Source organism: Schistocerca americana, chromosome 6, assembly GCF_021461395.2.
Source record: "Schistocerca americana isolate TAMUIC-IGC-003095 chromosome 6, iqSchAmer2.1, whole genome shotgun sequence".
NCBI classification, from domain to species: domain Eukaryota; kingdom Metazoa; phylum Arthropoda; class Insecta; order Orthoptera; family Acrididae; genus Schistocerca; species Schistocerca americana.
The window spans coordinates 290,838,859-290,859,211 of NC_060124.1; the positions used below are offsets into that span (position 1 = coordinate 290,838,859).

The window sequence follows — 20,353 nt, forward strand, 5'->3', positions numbered from 1 at the left end:
TTTTCCAGTGAAAATAAACACTTCCTCTGAAAAATGTAAGTGATGTTGACAGAGAGCACCGTGGAAAAATCTAATTTGAATGTAGGAGACATAAAGCTAATTTTCACGTGGACAAATTCTTTGTGGTGTGTCGGGCACAACTGAATCATGAGAGACTGACTGTATAATATATGTGCTTTGAACAAAAGTTTTGCACTTTTCCATAACCAATTGTGTGTGTGTGTGTGTGTGTGTGTGTGTGTGTGAAAAACATAAAAAAATTGTTGTCTAGCATATCTTTGTTTAAAAAATGTAGGTGAATATGTCCAAACTATTATAACAGAAGGCTATTGGTGGAATATAAACAGTGACTAATATGATAAACAACCAGTTGTCTTTAAGAGAAACTTAAGAGTAATATTTGATTTGTCTTCGATTTATGTGAAGTGTTGAAACCCACAAAGACAAGAATATAATGCTGCAGTGGGATTAAAGGCTGTGTGAATAGGGATGAACTTTCTGCTCTCGAAATAAAGGCATGTGTTCAAAAGACAAACTAGCAGCACACACTGTTCATGTGCATTTACTCATCATACTTTTTTTAAAGATGAGTAATGGTCTGTCAACTGAATCATTGCTTAAAATGAATTATTCTATAATATACAAAATTACAACTGTCAGCAGTATTATCAACAATCACCTACTTTCCTCCATAATATTTTCACTTGATTCACCATCACAGTAACTTACTAAACCCAATATTAAAAACATTTTTAATTATTTACTTATAATATTATACAGCTACAAAATCCTTTGTACAGCATCCGCTCCTGCAAAACTAATTTTCATAAATGCTATTTTTATTTCTTAAACGTTATTAAAGTTCAGATATTACCCAATTGTAGCCTTGATGTTTTAGGGTTCTTTAGGCTTTTCATTCCAAAATAAACTCCTGCTTTACAAGAAGTGTTGGTGAACTTAAAGGTTATTTATTGTGTTGCATTATAGTAACTATCATAACATCAAAATACATACATCTGAGCCACACATCTAAAAGCATTCACACACAATTTTAAATTCAGATCCAATTATAATTTTTATGTCTAATTTAATTAAAAATCAACATGATTGAAGAGATTGCCATCCATTACAAAAAGATATGAGATCACAACAATCACTTCAATATATGTCACAGACACAGTGATTTAATATGTTTTAGTCCTATTTCAAATTTTACAGTTCGATTACAAATCGGAGACACATCTTCAATTAAGAGCAACATTATTTTGGACACGTTAGGCAACCATACAGTGGAATTACTTTGGCCTCCGTCCTCTCCCTCCTCCTCCTTTTGCCTTCTTTGCACTAGCTGGTTTTTCTTCACTCTGTAAAAATTGAATACATTATTCAGTTATTGAACAACTTGAATGAAAATACCACTAAATGCCACTACCGCTTCCACTATCACTCAACGCTCTACATGGTGGTTAGTATAATACCAATATTTAAGTTTTCATTACTAAGTATTGAATAAACTAAAAACAATCTCACACAGAATGTGAGAGATCACATTAGACTCAAGCACACACACATTTCATTTCGTCCGAGTTGCTAATTAAGCAACTATATTATAAAGCTGACATATACATTAAAAACTAAAAAAGGTAAGCCAGCCACATTTAAACAATTGTTATCAGAAACACTCAGATAAAATTGGAGAAATTCACTCACTTTTAAAACATGAACAGTTATTAAGAACAGCGTCATTGTCATTTAATTGAAAACCATTGTGACTGGAATGAAAATATTTATTGTTAAACTACATTCTGCTAACATATCACGAAACAAGTTCATAGGCTGATCTACATTCTTTCAGTGTTATTTCTCTGTGACTAGCCAGCCACTGCTCATTTTTAAGTATCTGTACAATGAACGTATTCCACACAGGATTTTCTGTCACTGTATTCACCCTTTTTTTAAAGAGAGAGAGAGAGAGAGAGAGAGAGAGAGAGAGAGAGAGAGAGAACTGGTAGAACTGATCACAAAATATGTACACAAGACCAGAAGTGTGGCTCGATATAAGGTTCATGGTCAACTTTTGACACAGCAAGTTAACCAAAACTTTTTACCCAAACCAGAAAAGGATGAGAGAGTGCCACTGCCTGACCACTTCATTTTTTGACACACTTCTTCGTGCCATCTCTCATTTTCATTGGGACTGAATTGCCAACACAAAACACAAGAGCTTTTCATAATGGATAGCCTGGGTCAACACTATGGCCAAAGAACACACCCATTTATTACTACCACTGCCACCACCACTATTGGCCACACTGGAGCATGTAAATCATTCCACATTCACATTATTTTTTACAGGTCGAGTTGATCTGCCCAGTACTTTTCATTTGCTCCAATTGTCACTTCAATTTGTCTGAAACCTCTATAGCCTTTCTATGTAGTCACTCCCGCTGAAAATTTGTATGTCTTCAAAGGATGTTAATTTTATCTTTGTCTCCTATATTTGCTGCTTCAAGTTCAACTGCTTCCATTGTCCTTCCACTTTTCCAGATTTCTCATCACTAGTTGTCATTACACGTCTGTATTCTAGCAGTCGTAGGACGTACTTTCATACAACTTTTTCAGTTTTAAGGAGCAATTCAGCTCCTTTTTTTCTTTTCTTTTTTTACATTTGGTACAGAGTTTCTTAAGAATAAATACCTTCTGAGAGTGTCACAGTTTTATACATGGTGTTTGTAACGGATCATCTTCCTTTAGCATTACTTTTCCTCAACAGTAGTTGTTGATACCAGTATTATTTTTCGAATTTTGGACAGGTCAATATTATCTCAGTTGCTTTTCTAAAAACTTTCATATAATTTTATACACAGTATGTTATATTTCTATCTAAAATTTGTGAAAATGAACTACTTTATAAAATATTTTACTCTCGATGTTATAATCAGTAAGTATTATTTCTGAATGTACAGTTAAAATTATTTTTTGAAACATTTGAAATTATGAACTACTGGCAACACTGTACTGGTTACTATGCTTATCTCTGGATTTATTTATGAAATAATAATCAAAATTAATAATGTAACAAACTAGTAGAAATTCATTTGTTAAGAAAAATTGTAAACCCTTTGAAATATGGTTATTTCAGCAGAGTGTGGGAGTCATAAGCATGCTTCTGATGTGATCGGACATATTTTTGTATTTTGTGCGAATAACGTAATTTCGGCTTTGTTAATGTAAAAATTTTAAAACTGTAGGATACACTAAAATGTGAGAAAATATAATTACCTAAAAACAAAAATTCAGCAACAACAATCTTCAAATTTATTTAGATCAATCCAACGGTGAGGACCTAAAATGACATTTTCAGCTATAAGAATCAGACCCCTAGACAAAAAGAACTGGAGTCAACTCTACATGGAAAGCTAGGTAAACTAGAAAGTTTATTGTAATCTTTACTCCTCTCAAATCTTCATAAGAGACTAATGTGGACAATAGATGCCATTAGGAAGGAGGGGGTGTACAGGAACATGATGAAAGACCCCTGAGGATGCCACTAACAATATTTATTTAAGAACAAAGCAAAAACGAAACATCAATTGAATGGACACATTGGCATAGACATTAATTATGAATGCACGATAAGGCACAGACAAAAGAAAACATTTTATCATTCAATTTTTTGTACTGTTGTTTTCTGTTTTAAGAGAGACAGTCAGACTTATGAGTATGCAGCAGGACGACGTACTGTGATAGTGATGTATTCTATGGTATGAGTGAATAATTCAAGGTTAAATAATATAGCAAGCATTTTTATTTACTGAGACAAAGGGAAGAGAAAAATCAAGAAAGTGGATTTTTGGTGATCACGAGAGAAACCGGTATCCCAGGAGTCCTCTGCTGCCTGCATCTTCAACTAGATCAGCGAAGTCTGATCATTAAACGAAATTGAGATAAGCACAAACAGACTTCTCAACAACGCAAGATATACGTATATTCAAGTTTAATATATTATTATTTTTATTTAAATATATTACAATTGGCATCCTGTGTGCCAGAACTTTTGGGCACCTGTCGTTAATAGTGTTGTTAACTATTGTCATAGTCAGAAATTTCTATGACATTGTAATAAATAATAAAAATTAATTGTCTGTATTTTCTGTTTCCATGAATCACGATGGGGAGCAAGCATTAGAAAAGTGCAAAAATTGAGGAGAAATATTTGGAAAGGAATAAGAATTGGACGCAGGTCATGTAAAATTTTCCATAGTAAGTTGTTTTATTCAGTGCAGCAAAGGTAGGACGGCTACGCAAGTTGCTTGCATGGTTACGCTTGGTAGCACCTCTTGCGAAAAATTTACAGGAAATTTTCAGTGTGATACGAATTGTCAGTAGAACAAAGAATTGTGACACAATAGTTTGAACATCATAACAGATGAAAAAAACAGGCCTTGACATTTCAGAATTTGCATTTATCAAGTGTAATAATTAATGTAGAAAAATTTTAACATTTTGTGAAATTTTTATTTCTTACAAATTAATATAACATGGCTGAAAAATATATGACTACTGTTGATAACAATAGCAAAAATGCAATCAGCCAAGATGGCGTAGAATTGCGAGATCAAACAACTGAAGTTCAGGCGCCATGCATGCCTACTGTAGAAGGTTTAAGTAGATCAGAGATGAGTGTCGCAGGAGTGACAAATGATAGCGACGCTCCACAGCAGAACGACCTCGACAACACATTGTTTACAATTGACGAGACAATGTCACGCATCTCCCAAAGCGACATACTGCTCGTGAATGAAATACTAGAGAGCAATCAAAATGTGAATCGTGACAACAAGTTACAAATAACACTTGTTCGCAACACAAACATTAACTTGGAAAGCACTGTGGACAGCAACCACAGTAGTACAACTAACGCAATGGCAATTGCTATCTAACATGAATGCGAAATTTGATGATATGAAACACAAGATGAACACCAATTTCAGTGATATGAAACACAATATGAATACCAAAATTGGTAATATGACAAGTATTGAACACGGTAAAACAGCAGCAAAACACTGTTACACAAGATCTAAATACAATGAAGCAAGAACAGAAACAAGTATTCAAGGATTTCACGACACGGTCTCACAGAAATTCGATAACTTGACCAAAAACTTTCGCAACCAAAAACTTTCGCACTGAAATAGACGAAAAATTGAATCATATGAAAACACAGGTAAAGCATGAAGTACTTTCTGAAGTTAACAGTAACATTACGGAGTCAAAACAGAAGGTAGATTCTTTTAATGTCCCTCACAATCTAGTAGAATAACAGATAAAGAAAATCACAGACACAAACACACACATAGAAGCCACACAAAACCAGTTGGTTTGGACAGTAAAAAAGGTAACCACTGTCGTTAACAAACTAAATAAAGACTATGAAGGTGTACCTCTAGCTGTAAAGGAGCTCACTTTAAGGGTAGCAACATTAGAAGTTGACTCAGCATGTGCAAAGAAGGAGAGGGAGAAGATTAATGAAACTCTGAGTGATATGATTAGTGAAGCTGAAGCAGGTATGCTAGATGAGGGTAACACCATTGCAGAGAAGCTAGTAACCGATTGTAAGTTATACACAGATATAGTCGAAAAGGGTATTCTGGAAAAGAAAAATGAAATCGTGAACAAGGTAAACATTAACCTACAAGCCGCGGAAAATAGGATCTGCAATCTTTTGGAAGAAAATAATACCGCATCTCGAACTATGCACGTAAATAATACACAGGCTACAGTGCACATACCACAACCTGTTGGTATCTATTCACAAATTGTCACGAGTCCCACAGCATGGACCAGTGACAGTTGTAGATTACAAATGTAAACATACCCACAACTCCAATACATGAACAATTACCAGCCAGAATTACAGGTAGCTACAATAACAACATAAATACGACCGAAAATGCCATGTGTTTATCAACTATTTTTGCAGACAAAGGTTTGCTGAGACATCGACAGTTTCCTACATTCACTACTGAAAGTAAGAGAATGAACCCTGTAGTATTTATCAGTGCTTTTCGTCATGTATTTCCACGCAACTGGGCGGAAGCACAGAAAATAAGTCTTGTTGTGAGATATACGCAAGGCGATGTGCTCTTATGGGCAACCGAAATGGTCGAACGTTGCAGCACTTATACCCAATTTGAATGAGCTTTTCTCAACAAATACTGGTCTGAGGCAGTGCAAGAAAGACTCAGACGTGAGGGTTTCTACCCTGCACCATTCAATGGCAAATACGGTAGTCTATGTGGATACTTTGAGAAATACCTGAACAAGACATGCTACTGAGTGAACCCAATATTGCAGGTAGACATGTTAAAAATTTTGAAAAGTTGTTTACCATCGCACATTAGAGAAAAATTAGTCAATGCCTGAGCACAACACTCAATATTTTCTGTCAGTGCTCGATTCTATCGACTTAATATATGAGGAAAGATCTGTACCCCATAGGGCAACAGAACTTCAGATAATAACAACATGACCACGTAAATCAGTCAGTAAAATGTGATTTAAACACACAGCAAGGTTGGTACACACAACACCAAAATTACATACCTAGAGGTAATGAGTACCGTAAAGTGTACTGAAAAAACAAACGATTTAAAAGCAATTTCCAAAACAACATGGGTAACTTCAATGTGCGAGCAAATTACAATTCACCATCACAAGGCCCTATGCCGAACATAAACAGAATCAGTCAGCTGCAGTAGTGGCTGACGTGCGGCAACAATGCCATGCCTTACGCAGTACCGCAGTTGACTTTTGGGCAGCAAAATAACTGCACAGTGGCTAATGACACAAACTGGCAAAGTACACACACAGTGCAACTCACCGAAATTTCTCCAGGTAACGAACTAAATCACACTACGCCATTGGAAAACACCAACTGGTCGTAGTAAAGTCCCAGGCTATTGACCTCTCAGGAACTGGGGGCAAGGGAGAATTACAAACATGTTTCATAAGATTTGACAAAAGAGCCCCCCAAGAACCATGGACCTTGCCGTTGGTGGGGAGGCTTGCGTGCCTCAGCGATACAGATAGCTGTACCGTAGGTGCAACCACAACGGAGGGGTATCTGTCGAGAGGCCAGACAAACGTGTGGTTCCTGAAGATGGGCAGCAGCCTTTTCAGTAGTTGCAGGGGCAACAGACTGGATGATTGACTGATCTGGCCTTGTAACACTAACCAAAACAGCCTTGCTGTGCTGGTACTGCGAACGGCTGAAAGCAAGGGGAAACTACGGGTGTAATTTTTCCCGAGGGCATGCAGCTTTACAGTATGGTTAAATGATGATGGTGTCCTCTTGGGTAAAATATTTCGGAGGTAAAATAGTCCCCCATTCGTATCTCTGGGCAGGGACTACTCAAGAGGACGTCGTTATCAGGAGAAAGAAAACTGGCATTCTACGGATTGGAGTGTGGAATGTCAGATCCCTTAATCAGGCAGGTAGGTTAGAAAATTTAAAAAGGGAAATGGATAGGTTAAAGTTAGATATAGTGGGAATTACTGAAGTTCGGTGGCAGCAGGAACAAGACTTCTGGTCAGGTGAATACAGGGTTATAAATACAAAATCAAATAGGGGTGATGCAGGAGTCGGTTTAATAATGAATAAAAAAAATAGGATTGAGGGTAAGCTACTTCAAACAGCATAGTGGACGCATTATTGTGCCCAAGATAGACACGAAGCCCACGCCTACTGCAGTAGTACAAGTTTATATGGCAACTAGCTCTGCAGATGACGAAGTAATCGAAGAAATGTATGATGTAATAAAAGAAATTATTCAGATAGTGAAGGGAGTCGAAAAATTTAATAGTCATGGGTGACTGGAATTCGGTAGTAGGAAAAGGGAGAGAAGGAAACGTAGTAGGTGAATATGGATTGGGGCTAAGAAATGAAAGAGGAAGCCGTCTGATAGAAATTTGCACAAAGCACAACTTAATCATTGCTAACACTTGGTTCAAGAATCATAAAAGAAGTTTGTATACATGGAAGAAGCCTGGAGATACTGACAGGTTTCAGATAGATTACATAATGGTAAGACAGAGATTTAGGAACCAGGTTTTAAATTGTAGGACATTTCCAGGGGCAGATGTGGACTCTGATCACAATCTATTGGTTATAAACTGTAGATTAAAACCAAAGAAACTGCAAAAAGGCGGGAATTTAAGGAGATGGGACCTGGATAAACTGAAAGAACCAGAGGTTGTACAGAGTTTCAGGGAGAGCATAAGGGAACAATTGACAGGAATGGGGGAAAGAAATACAGTAGAAGAAGAATGGGTAGCTTTGAGAGATGAAGTAGTTAAGGCAACAGAGGACCTAGTAGGTAAAAAGACGAGGGCTAGTAGAAATCCTTGGGTAACAGAAGAAATATTGAATTTATTGATGAAAGGAGAAAATATAAAAATGCAGTAAATGAAGCAGGCAAAAAGGAATACAAACGTCTCAAAAACAAGATCGACATGAAGTGCAAAATGGCTAAGCAGGGATGGCTAGAGGACAAATGTAAGGATGTAGAGGCTTATCTCACTAAGGGTAAGATAGATACTGCCTACAGGAAAATTAAAGAGACCTTTGGAGAACAGAGAACCACTTGTATGAATGATGGTAACCCAGTTCTAGGGAAAGAAGGGAAAGCAGAAAGGTGGAGGAAGTATATAGAGGGCCTATACAAGGGCAATGTACTTGAGGACAATATTATGGAAATGGAAGAGGATGTAGATGAAGATGAAATGGGAGATACGATACTGCGTGAAGAGTTTGACAGAGCACTGAAAGACCTGAGTCGAAACAAGGCCCCGGGAGTAGACAACATTCCATTAGAACTACTGACAGCCTTGGGAGAACCAGTCCTGACAAAACTCTACCATCTGGTGAGCAAGATGTATGAGACAGGTGAAATACCCTCAGACTTCAAGAAGAATATAATAATCCAAATCTCAAAGAAAGCAGGTGCTGACATATGTGAAAATTACTGAACAATCAGTTTAATAAGTCACGGATGCAAAATACTAGCGCGTATTCTCTACAGACGAATGGAAAAACTGGTAGAAGCTGACCTCGGGGAAGATCAGTTTGGATTCCATAGAAAAGTTGGAACACGTGAGGCAATACTGACCCTACGACTTATCGTAGAAGAAAGATTAAGGAAAGGCAAACCTATGTTTCTAGCATTTGTAGACTTACAGAAAGCTTTTGACAATGTTGACTGGAATACTCTCTTTCAAATTCTAAAGGAGGCAGGGGTAAAGTACAGGAAGCGAAAGGCGATTTACAATTTGTACAGAAACCAGAGAAAGAGTCGAGGGACACAAAAGGGAAGCAGTGGTTGGGAAGGGAATGAGACAGGGTTGTAGCCTATCCCCGATGTTATTCAATCTGTATATTGAGCAAGCAGTGAAGGAAACAAAAGAAAAATTTGGAGTAGGTATTAAAATCCATGGAGAAGAAATAGAAACTTTTAGGTTCGCCGATGACATTGTAATTCTGTCAGAGACAGCAAAGGACTTGGAAGAGCTGTTGAATGGAATGGACAGTGTCATGAAAGGAGGGTATAAGATGAACATCAACAAAAGCAAAACGAGGATAATGGAATGTAGTCGAATTAAGTCGGGTGATGCTGAGGGAATTAGATTAGGAAATGAGACACTTAAAGTAGTAAAGGAGTTTTGCTATTTGGGGAGCAAAATAACTGATGATGGTCGAAGTAGAGAGGATATAAAATGTAGACTGGCAATGGCAAGGAAGTCAGGAAGTCAGAATGTGACTGCAGAAGCCTTGTCTAGGCTACCACTAGGTTCAGAGGAATTTAGTGAATTAACAGAGCAAGATGCAGAAATCAGAACATTATTAATGCACGGTACAACACAACAGTTTGATTCTCGTAAGTTTTGTAAGCAGATTAAAATTATACAACAGCAAGATCACAGATGGAGTAAAGTATGCAAATCCTTAAGAAAGATGAAGGTGGAAAGGTAAGTAAATGGTTTCAGGAGTACAAGGGTGTTTTGTTTAGTAGGAAACATGAAAAATCTAATCAATGGTGTGTGTGTGTGTGTGTGTGTGTGTGTGTGTGTGTGTGTGTGTGTGTTTTTGTGTGTCTGTTCCTGAAGATTATATCGAAGAATTTATAAGACACACACATGAAGTGTGGGGACACTTCGGAGTGAGCACATTTAGTGAAAAAATTGTTATTTTATTTTCCAAATTTGAGAAGGCAAGTCCTACAGGTAATAAGAAAGTGTGCAATATGTCAAGAGTAAAAACAGTCCAATGTGTCAAAATAAACTGAGCTAAAACCAATACTCACAAAAAAAACCTCTAGATATAGTATCCCTGGACATAGCTGGTCCATATCCAAGTAGTAGTACTATACAACATTCTCTCGAAACACGTCAAAATGTATGCCATTAAAAATGCAACAGCCACACATATCAGAAGAAGAATTGAGGGAGACTATTTGAGAAGAGTAGATAAATCAAAGATACTACTAACTGATAACGCTTCATATTTCATTGGGCAAAAGTGGAAACAATTTATGACCTCACAGGGCATAAAGCACATACCAGTAAGCTTATTTCACCCAGAAGCAAGCTCAGTAAAATGAGTCTTTAAAGAATTTAACCAGTTTATTAGGACATACACACCTCACAAACACACCTGATGGGTAGAATACATAACTCCTTTCATGCAAGTTGTCAATAAACTTCCACATTCTTCAACAGGTTTCACACCCAATGAACTGATGTTCCGGACAAAACAAATGAATGAGTGGGTGTCACCCATACCAAAGGTACCCACTACAGAAATGACACTACAAGACAAAATCAAACAAGCCATAGATACACTAGAAAACAGGGCCGAGTATAGAAGGAAAATTTATAACAAGAAACTGAAACACTTTACACAATTTTTTGAAGGGCAACGAGTCCTCTTACTGACTCACCCTAAATCAACAAAAATTGGCAAACTAAATAAGAAGCGGCAATTACTCTATTCAGGGCCATATCCGGGGACATACAGATTAGCCTATGAGAAAACCAGAAGAGGCAAGGGCCTCTACCCTCACATCACAAAGATATAAAAACCTTTACAGAGTGATGAAGCATGGTAATTTTTTTTTATCACTAGGTAATTGTACACAGTGTACATAATTCTAAGTGTAATATTTCTTCTAGAGAGTATTTTAAGATAAAGTAATGAATATAGGCATAAGTGATTCTCTTCATCTGTACACATAGGCACAAAAATTAACAGCAATGAAAGGTGACACATGCTTCATGCGAAGCGTAAGTACAAACAAAATTAGCTTATGGCTCAACAGTCTGCACTCATCAATTCACACTGACGTCAGTAGCAGGAGAGGAGACAATGTATATCTAATCTAAATACAAAGTAAATGGAAATACTGCACAAATACATCTACTGTCAAAGAACTAAGGAACCTATTGATATATGTAAACAGAGATTTAATTAAATACTATGTTATTTGTAAAGTGGAAACAATGTATGACCTCGGAGGGCATAAAGCACATATCAGTACGCTTATTTCACCCAGAAGAAAGCTCAGTAGAACGAGTCTTTAAAGAATTTAATCAGTTTATTAGGACATACACACCTCACAAACACACCTGAGGTGTAAGCTAAGGTCTAACAACAAAATACCGTGAGAGATGTCAAATAATTTTTCTTTGCAGAGTGAATAATCACAATGGGTAACAGAATACATGAAAGTCTATGAATTTAAACAAGGTATGGAAATATCTGCAGAAGTATGCAACGACCAAATGTATCGGTGGCCATCGAGCTACAAAATGCAATCAGTTTTAAGTTTTTCTTTCAGTGAACAGTGCATCGTCATGGCGCAGAAGAAGAGAATTACGTCAAGTGTAGCAGATACCAAATGAAGAAACGGACCGCACTTCGTGTAAACAATTTAGTTATAAGGAAAATTATACAAAGGTCATAAGGGAGGAGGAGATTAGTGTTTAACGTCCCGTCGACAACGAGGTCATTAGAGACGGAGCGCAAGCTCGGGTGAGGGAAGGATGGGGAAGGAAATCGGCCGTGCCCTTTCAAAGGAACCATCCCGGCATTTGCCTGAAGCGATTTAGGGAAATCACGGAAAACCTAAATACAAAGGTCATAAGGCAAATGAAAAATGAAATATGCATCATCACAGTATGTTTCCGTAACAATTATCGTTACCTATTCACTGCAGAGTACACAAACATTTAAGCACGAGATTTTACAAAAACCAGTTAATTTTTATCATGTTACATGAAAGCTTGAGTAATGGAAGTTCCAGGTATTTAAGAAAGATAAGACTATGCTGAGGGAATTAGATTAGGAAATTTGCTATTTGGGGAGCAAAATAACTGATGATGGTCGAAGTAGAGAGGATATAAAATGTAGACTGGCAATGGCAAGGAAAGCGTTTCTGAAGAAGAGAAACTTGTTAACGTCGAGTATAGATTTAAGTGTCAGGAAGTCATTTCTCAAAGTATTTGTATGGAGTGTAGCCATGTATGGAAGTGAAATGTGGACGATAAATAGTTTGGACAAGAAGAGAATAGAAGCTTTCGAAATGTGGTGCTACAGAAGAATGCTGAAGATTAGATGGGTAGATCACATAACAAATGAGGAAGTATTGAATAGAATTGGAGAGAAGAGAAATTTGTGGCACAACTTGACTAGAAGAAGGGATTGGTTGGTAGGACATGTTCTGAGGCATCAAGGGATCACCAATTTAGTATTGGAGGGCAGTGTGGAATGTAAAAATCATAGAGGGAGACCAAGAGATGAATACACTAAGCAGATTCAGAAGGATGTAGGTTGCAGTAGTTACTGGGAGATGATGAAGCTTGCACAGGATAGAGTAGCACAGAGAGCTGCATCAAACCCGTCTTAGGACTGAAGACCACAACAACAACAAGTCTATGTTGGTGAAAACATGAGACTTTACACTAAGCGACACAGGAATTGAAGGACACAGCAGTAACACATGAAGAATCAACCAGACACTTTGTCAATGATTAGCCGGTACACATGATTTAAATGAACCAAAGTTCCTTGACAATTAGTCCATGATTGTACAAGTAACATTTCCTCATAAATCCTTGAACTAGTAGATGAGTACTTCCTTTCCTCCCCTTCCAAACAAAGGAGAAGGTGTCAAGCGTAGTTAAGGCCAGCAAAGTGCGATGTTTTTAGTACTATTTCCAATTTTTTTTCGCCTTCCTCCAACTAATATCATATGCTTGTATTATGTCAAAAAATGTGATATGAATGAAGATGAGTCGTAACTAACAAACAAACTGTAGTGATAGAACCCAGTTAATGAAAAAATTTTTATGACACGTTAAATCTTTAGAAATTTATGTTTGTAATATAACCAATGGATGGAATGTCAGCCATAGGTATAAGTTATCATGTTATGTATATTGTTGTAACTCGATACTTGTATGAATTTTATTGGAAATCAAACTCTATATATGAACTTAAAAGACAAGCAATTTATACAATATTTTGGACAGCTATATGTGTCTTTCAACAAGTGCACGGTTAAGTGTAATGACATGAACATATGTGTGCAATGAAATAAGTATTGTGGCTCACAACGCTTGATACATGGACAAGTGAGCCACAGTTGTTCAAGCAGATGCTTACCTCATTGACAGATTCTGTTGGTCACGGTTCTCTCCGCAGAAAATGCAAGTACGACAGGTAGTAATGATGTCCGGGCTGTAAAAATAGATATCTTCTGCCACAGCGTCGGATTTTGAACAAAAAGCACACACTCACTGCACCCAGCATAAAAACAAACGCCATCGAAATTCTTTGATACACAGCACTCAGGTGAAAGTGTGACACTCAGCGTGACATCAACACCTAGAAAACAAGTGCACGCACGTGCAATGGCAGCATATAGCATGTTGACCATTGGAAACCAGTTCTCTTCGTCCAATCAGCCAGTGCGAACCCGACAGTGAGAATGAAACGAACTGGACATTATTGTTACAGCGCTAAATTCAAATATGTGATGGACTCACATATTATGTATGTAATATTTTAATTTTTTGTACATACAATAAGTTAACATGGGGGGGAGGGGGGGGGGGGAAGAGGCCGACAATAAAGGACAGCAACCCCTATTGGGGTGGAGTGGGGACTGTACATCTCCATAACATGTCAACGTATAGTGTGGAGGCCATTGTACAGGTATGATGAAAGACCCCCAGGATGCCGCTAACTTAATATTTATTTAAGAATAAAGCAAAAATGAAACACCGATCGAACGGACGCATTAGTAAAGACATTAATTATGAATGCGTGATAAGGCGCAGACAAAAGAATACTTTTTATCATTCAATTTTTAGTACAGTTGTTTTTTGTTTTATGAGAGACAGTCAGACTTTCGAGTATGTAGCTGGATGATGTACTGTGATAGCAATGTATTCTATTGTATGAGTGACTAATACATGAAGAATGTATCAAGCATTATATTTATTGAGATAAAGGGGACAGAAAAATGAAGAAAGTGGATTTTTTGTGATTACAATAGGCACCGGTATCCCTGGAGTCCTCTGCTGCCTGCATCTGCAACTAGATCAGCGAAGTCGACTGTAACTGACAGAGATCGAATTGGACTTCACGAAAAACAATAAAAAAAACTTCTACAGAACGTTCACAGAAAATATGAGTGGATATCAACCACCCAACTTGTGCTTCAGAAGACCGGATGGAACCCTAGAAACCAATACCAAAAGTGACATTCTGGCAAAGTACTTTGAAAAACTCCTGAACTCGGACCTCCCCATGAAAGAATTTATGACATAAACAAGCACGTACAATCCAGATAGTGAACCTCCAACTCTAGAAGTAGTTAAAGAAATAATCAAGTTACTCAAGAATCGTAGAGTACCAGGAGAAGACGGCATCATCGTGGAAATCTGGAAAGACCCAGAACTCACTCAAGACATCCACAGGATCTTGGAAGATATCTGGGAAACCATGAAAATTCCTGACAACTGGAAAATTGCCCTGATTCACCCACAACACAAAAAAGGTGACAAGACTGACCCGAACAACTACACAGGAATATCCCTACTAACAGTCATATACAAGATCCTCTCTAAAGTTTTACTAAACAGACTGGAATGCCAGACCGATCACTTGATTGGGGAATACCAAGCAGGCTTCCGTAAAGGGCGGTCTTGTGCGGAACAAATTTGGAACCTGGAAATGATTTTACAACACAAACAGAACCTGATAACAAGACTGGAATAGAAGGGAGAACCGATAGAGGTACTCAGGGTACCCTCCGCCACACACCGTCAGGTGGCTTGCGGAGTATGGATGTAGATGTAGATGTAGATGTAGGTGTCCCAGGAGAAATTGTCAGTATTCAGCTGCATGAGAGGAATGATCATTCAAAGCTAAAAAGTCTTATAAACATGGGCTCTAAAGTGCATATCTTAAGAGCTGAAAGTACTTCTCGATTTTCGGTACTGCGAAACAAAATCTTCTACTTAAAGATCTTCATTTTCCATATCATATGGACCAAAACACAAAAAACGTGTTTCCTGTAAACATGGGCTCTATATAGTGCATACCTTAATAACTATGAGCAGTTTTTCATCTTCACTACTTTGAAACACATCTCTTCTATTGAATAAGTGCTCGTAGCTCTTAAGATATGCATTCAAAGTCCATGTTTAGCAGACATTTTTTGCTTCAATGATTGTTTCTGTAATCTGTGAATATTGACCTTTTCTCGTGGAACTTGTGTTATAATATAAAAATTGGTGTTTTGCCCATAAAGAGCGCAGTTAGACTAAATTCCTTTTGCTGCCTTTCTTGCTGCTCAAACTTCCCTCATTCTCTTGCTGTGTTTCTGTTACCAGTCCTCTGTCCATGCTTCTTGTCCACTTCGTGTCTTTGGCTTCATCTTGGTACCCCCATATTTCTTTCATCTTGCGGCTGTGATCTTGTTTGCATTCTTCGGTTCATTTTACGCCTGTTTGTTTGTCATGGTGTATCTCATGTAGTTTACTTTTCTTAATGATGTTTCTGAATGTTATTCTGTCATTTATTGTGTCTGGTGTGATGTTGAGTTGGTTCAGGTTGTTTTATACCTCTGCCATCCATTTGTTGTTTCTAGTGGTTACCCAGTCAAAGATCTGTTTGGTCAGTCTGTGTGATGGCATTCTGTATAGCTGTCCATAGAATTGTAGTCTGCATTTTCTAATCTTTTCTGTGATTGTCTCCATATGTTTGTATAGTTCCTCTGTAGGTTTTTTGATCCATACTCCATTGTTGTTAGTTGCACCAAATATTTTCCTAAGTGTTTTCCGTTCTATTTTCTCTAGTTGTCTGATACGTTTATGCCCTAGGATTAGTGTGGTGTCTGCTGCATACAGTGCTTCGGGGAACACCACAGTGTTGTAGTGGCATAATTTGGCTTTTTGTGAGATACACTTCTTGTTGTAATGATTCCACACTAATTTGCATGCCTTTTCGAGTTTAGTTTTTCTTTCTTCATTTGAGTCTCTGTTATGTCCGCCCATTTGTAGTGTTTCACCGAGGTATTTGAAGTTTGCCGTTTTGTAAATCATGCCGTACTTTGTGTTCAGAGATGAGGGTCTCTTTGTGCTCATAAACTGTGTCTTTTCGTAAGAGATCTGTAGTCCAGTTTTGGAAGCAATGTCATGTAATTTTTCAGTAGCTTCTTTTGTTTCGTTTATACCTTTCGTGACAATCACCAAATTGTCTGCAAAAGCCAGGCATTTAATCTGTAAGTTTCCTAAGGTTATCCACTGTTGTGATATTTCCCATTCTTTTATTACCTTATCTAACACTAGATTGTAAAGGAGCAGTGAGAGGCCATCGCCTTTCGGACACCTGGGTGAATTTCAAAGGGCTCTGATAGTCCCCCACAGAGCTTTACTTTGGAGGTTGTGTTGGTCAAGGTTTGCTCTATGATAGTCTGTTTTTTGTTGTATACTTTGTATTCAGCTAGAATTTTGAAGGAGTTTTCCGGCTATAGAGTCGTACGCCTTTCTGAAGTCAACAAAGGTAATTATCAGGTTCTGTTTGTGTTGTAAAATAATTTCCAGGTTCCAAATTTGTTCCGCACAAGACCGCCCTTTTTGATCTTAATATCTACTGAGAAGCATTTTTAATTATATGTTGAACACTAACTGGCCATTTTAGGGTCCATATCTCAATAGGTAAAAATGGAACCCTTATAGAATCTCTGTTGTCCGTCTGTCAAGATTCCCCTTCTCAGGAACAGGTAGAGGTGTCACGTTGAAATGTATGCAAAATGATATAAGGTCAACATTCCTTTGGCAGTTTAAATAACTCAAGCTTTAAGTCAATACAATCAAAAGATATGGCTATATGTATCAAATATTTTGATATTTGCAAACTCACTCATCAAAACCTATCAATGAACTATCTATGTAAATGTCAGTCCTGGTGGGCTAGCAGTAAGTGTGTACCGGGAAACAGAGGTCTTAACCTGGCCATCAGGTCTCAACAATGTGAGGAGTTACCAGAAACAACGCACAATTTAGATTCCATGTTAAACTGTTCCCTTTCCCTGGTTGGATAACTGCGGTAGGTTACGGACACACAAGTTGCTGAAGTGGCATCCAATAGAAAGAGTTGCACCAGGCCACTGAGCCACACAAAATAATAATAATTATTATTTACATAATTAAATTTGTACAGAGTCATCAAAGTACCAGGTACTACTCGCACCTGTCCGACATTTCATTTTGTTGACTCTACTTATCCATATTGCCTCCTTGCTTAGATTGTGTGTGGTGACTTCTGCATTGTATTTAAAATTGCAGCATTGTGTTCATTTTCTGATCACTTATGCAGATTTTACTTACTCAAGAAGTTTCACAGGCATAATATCAGTGTCTCAAATGGTACTTTGATTTCAGTGTGATTTTTGTAGGCTGATAATCTTAGCAAAAAATACCTCTAAACCAAAGCCTAGAGTACCTTTAAACCTCAAGCAGTTTGTTCTTGTTGGCGGTTTTGCTCCTATTTAGCAGATTTTGATTTTCTACAATGAAATGGAGTGAGGATTATCCATCACCTTTTTGATGCCAGCCTTTATAGTAAAAGACTTGTATCTTTCTCCCCTGAACTTTATTTGGTTGGTTAAAGTTAGTTCAAAACTTTTATTAGTTCTGGATGAACATTGTTTTCTCTGAGAATTCTTAAAAGTGAGTCTGTGGATATTATCATATGCTTCTTTAAAATACAAGGATGATGCAAGGAACTGTTTACCTTTGTACTTTTAACATCTATTATTAGTTTCAGGCTGAAAATTTGCTCTGGAGAGCTTCTGTACGTGCAAAATTCTTCTTGGTATCCATAAAGTTTCAGTGCCACAAAATTCTTCTTGGTATCCATAAAGTTTCAGTGCCAGACTGTTTCTTGTCCCTATTGCAATTTATCTCCTTTTTAAAATATTGGATGGGTTATTTGAAAATCTACATCTGAATTAGATGTTAGTGGAGATTCAGAATCAGATTTTCGAACTTTTTTCCAGATTTCTGCACAGACTATGTCTTCACTGCCTGCCTTGTAATTCTTAAGTCCAGTTATTGTGATTTCTACCCCCTTAATGGTTGGAGAGTTTATTATCATGGATGGTTACAGCAGGTATGTCAGTGTTTACTTTGAATGTTCCTGTGACTCATCACAATGTCAAAGATTGCTGAAAACATACATGGGGATCTCTGCGTTTTCTTGTTTACTAGGGGCTAACTTTCGCAAATTCTCTCTCAGTATAGATGTTAAGAGTTTATATTTTGAAGATATCTGCTAAAATTTTTGTAAAAATTTCCCTGATGCTTTTTCTGAAAATTCTCTTTTATCTTATCAAGGATGATTGTGAGATGTTTATATATTGTTTGTCTTAAAATTTTATGAATTAAATGTTGTTATTTTTGTTCCAAATTTGATTCTTCTAACTTCTGAGCTAGATCATTTATCCACTCTTGTGTCTTCTATTCATCATCTGGTCGCATTCTTCATTTATGTTTCTGTGAGTTATCAGAGCTAATTCTTCTACAATCAATTTTAATTTTGTGATAAATTCTTTTGATGTTTTACTGTTAATAGCTTCCTACATTTCACTATAGTATTCCCTTCTTATATTTGATTACTACACTGTGTATAATAATTAGCTGCTTCATCTTAAACAATATCCTTCACACAAAGCATCAGTCAACTATAAATTAAAGCATTGCAAGTGTTTCTCTTCCGAACATATTTTGTTGATACTGACCTACATAGGGAGAAACGATCATGATGATAATATAAGGGAAATCAGAGCTCACGGAAAGATATAGGTATTCGTTTTTTGCGCGTGCTGTATGAGATCTGAAAAACAGAGAATTATTGTGAATGTTGTTCGATGAACCCTCTGCCAGGCACTTAAATGTTATTTGCAGAGTATCCATATAGATGTAGACGTATATGTTCTTACCTTTACAAGAATATAATGGCTCTTGTATATATGACTGTGAAAAGAAAAGCCACAAATGAGGAGCAAAAATCCTTGAAAAACTTTGGTCAGGGCGAAGGAAAATAAGATGAATCATATTAGTGACTAAATGCATGAAAATAACGTAACTGTACAGTGAATTGTGGTGTGTACACGCAATCTTTCTCGCACGATTTTAAAGGAACTGTCAGGTAGAAATGGCTGCATCTTATACCAATGTCTGTAGTTCTGTGAAGTCGGATCACAGAAGAAATAAGGAAAAACTGAGGAAAATGGAAGTTGAAAATACCATAATACAGGCAATTGAATCACAAAGACTACTTTGGTATTGGCACCCAGAAAGAATGGATGATACAAGATTGCCAAAGCGAGTACGGCAGTGGACACCAATGGAATATATACATACACCAATGTTTGCCTGCTTCATGGTAAGCTTCCTATCTTTTTGTTAACTGCAACTGTGATATTTTGATGTTAAATAACCCCTCATACAAAATTAGAATAGTCTGTAATGAAAAACAGAAGTCACTATGAATTTGTGTGTGGCGCATGTTAGGTTATACGTAACTGTGTATGACATGAACATAATTAATTTTTGTTTGTATTTGCTACATATGTATTTGTATTCAATCTCAAGAGAACTGATTGCATGCAATGCACTCACTTTTGCTTGTGCGCACAGATAAAACATGAGAATGAAATATTCATGACACCCCTTGTATCTCATAAACCTTTTTTGAGATATCAAACCAAGTTTCTAGCAA

The 20,353-nt window shown here is 37.1% G+C and overlaps 1 protein-coding gene across 1 annotated transcript in view; it reads right to left on the reverse strand.

Moving 5' to 3' along the window:
* Nucleotides 1-1,067: 1,067 nt before the first annotated feature.
* Nucleotides 1,068-20,353, reverse strand: part of LOC124619834 (flap endonuclease 1) — an 89,024-nt gene continuing 69,738 nt past the window's right edge. The window contains exon 8 of the mRNA XM_047146442.1: nt 1,068-1,364. Within this exon, the coding sequence (XP_047002398.1) occupies nt 1,296-1,364 (69 nt within the window). The 3' untranslated portion in view covers nt 1,068-1,295. The remainder of the gene's footprint in view (nt 1,365-20,353) is intronic.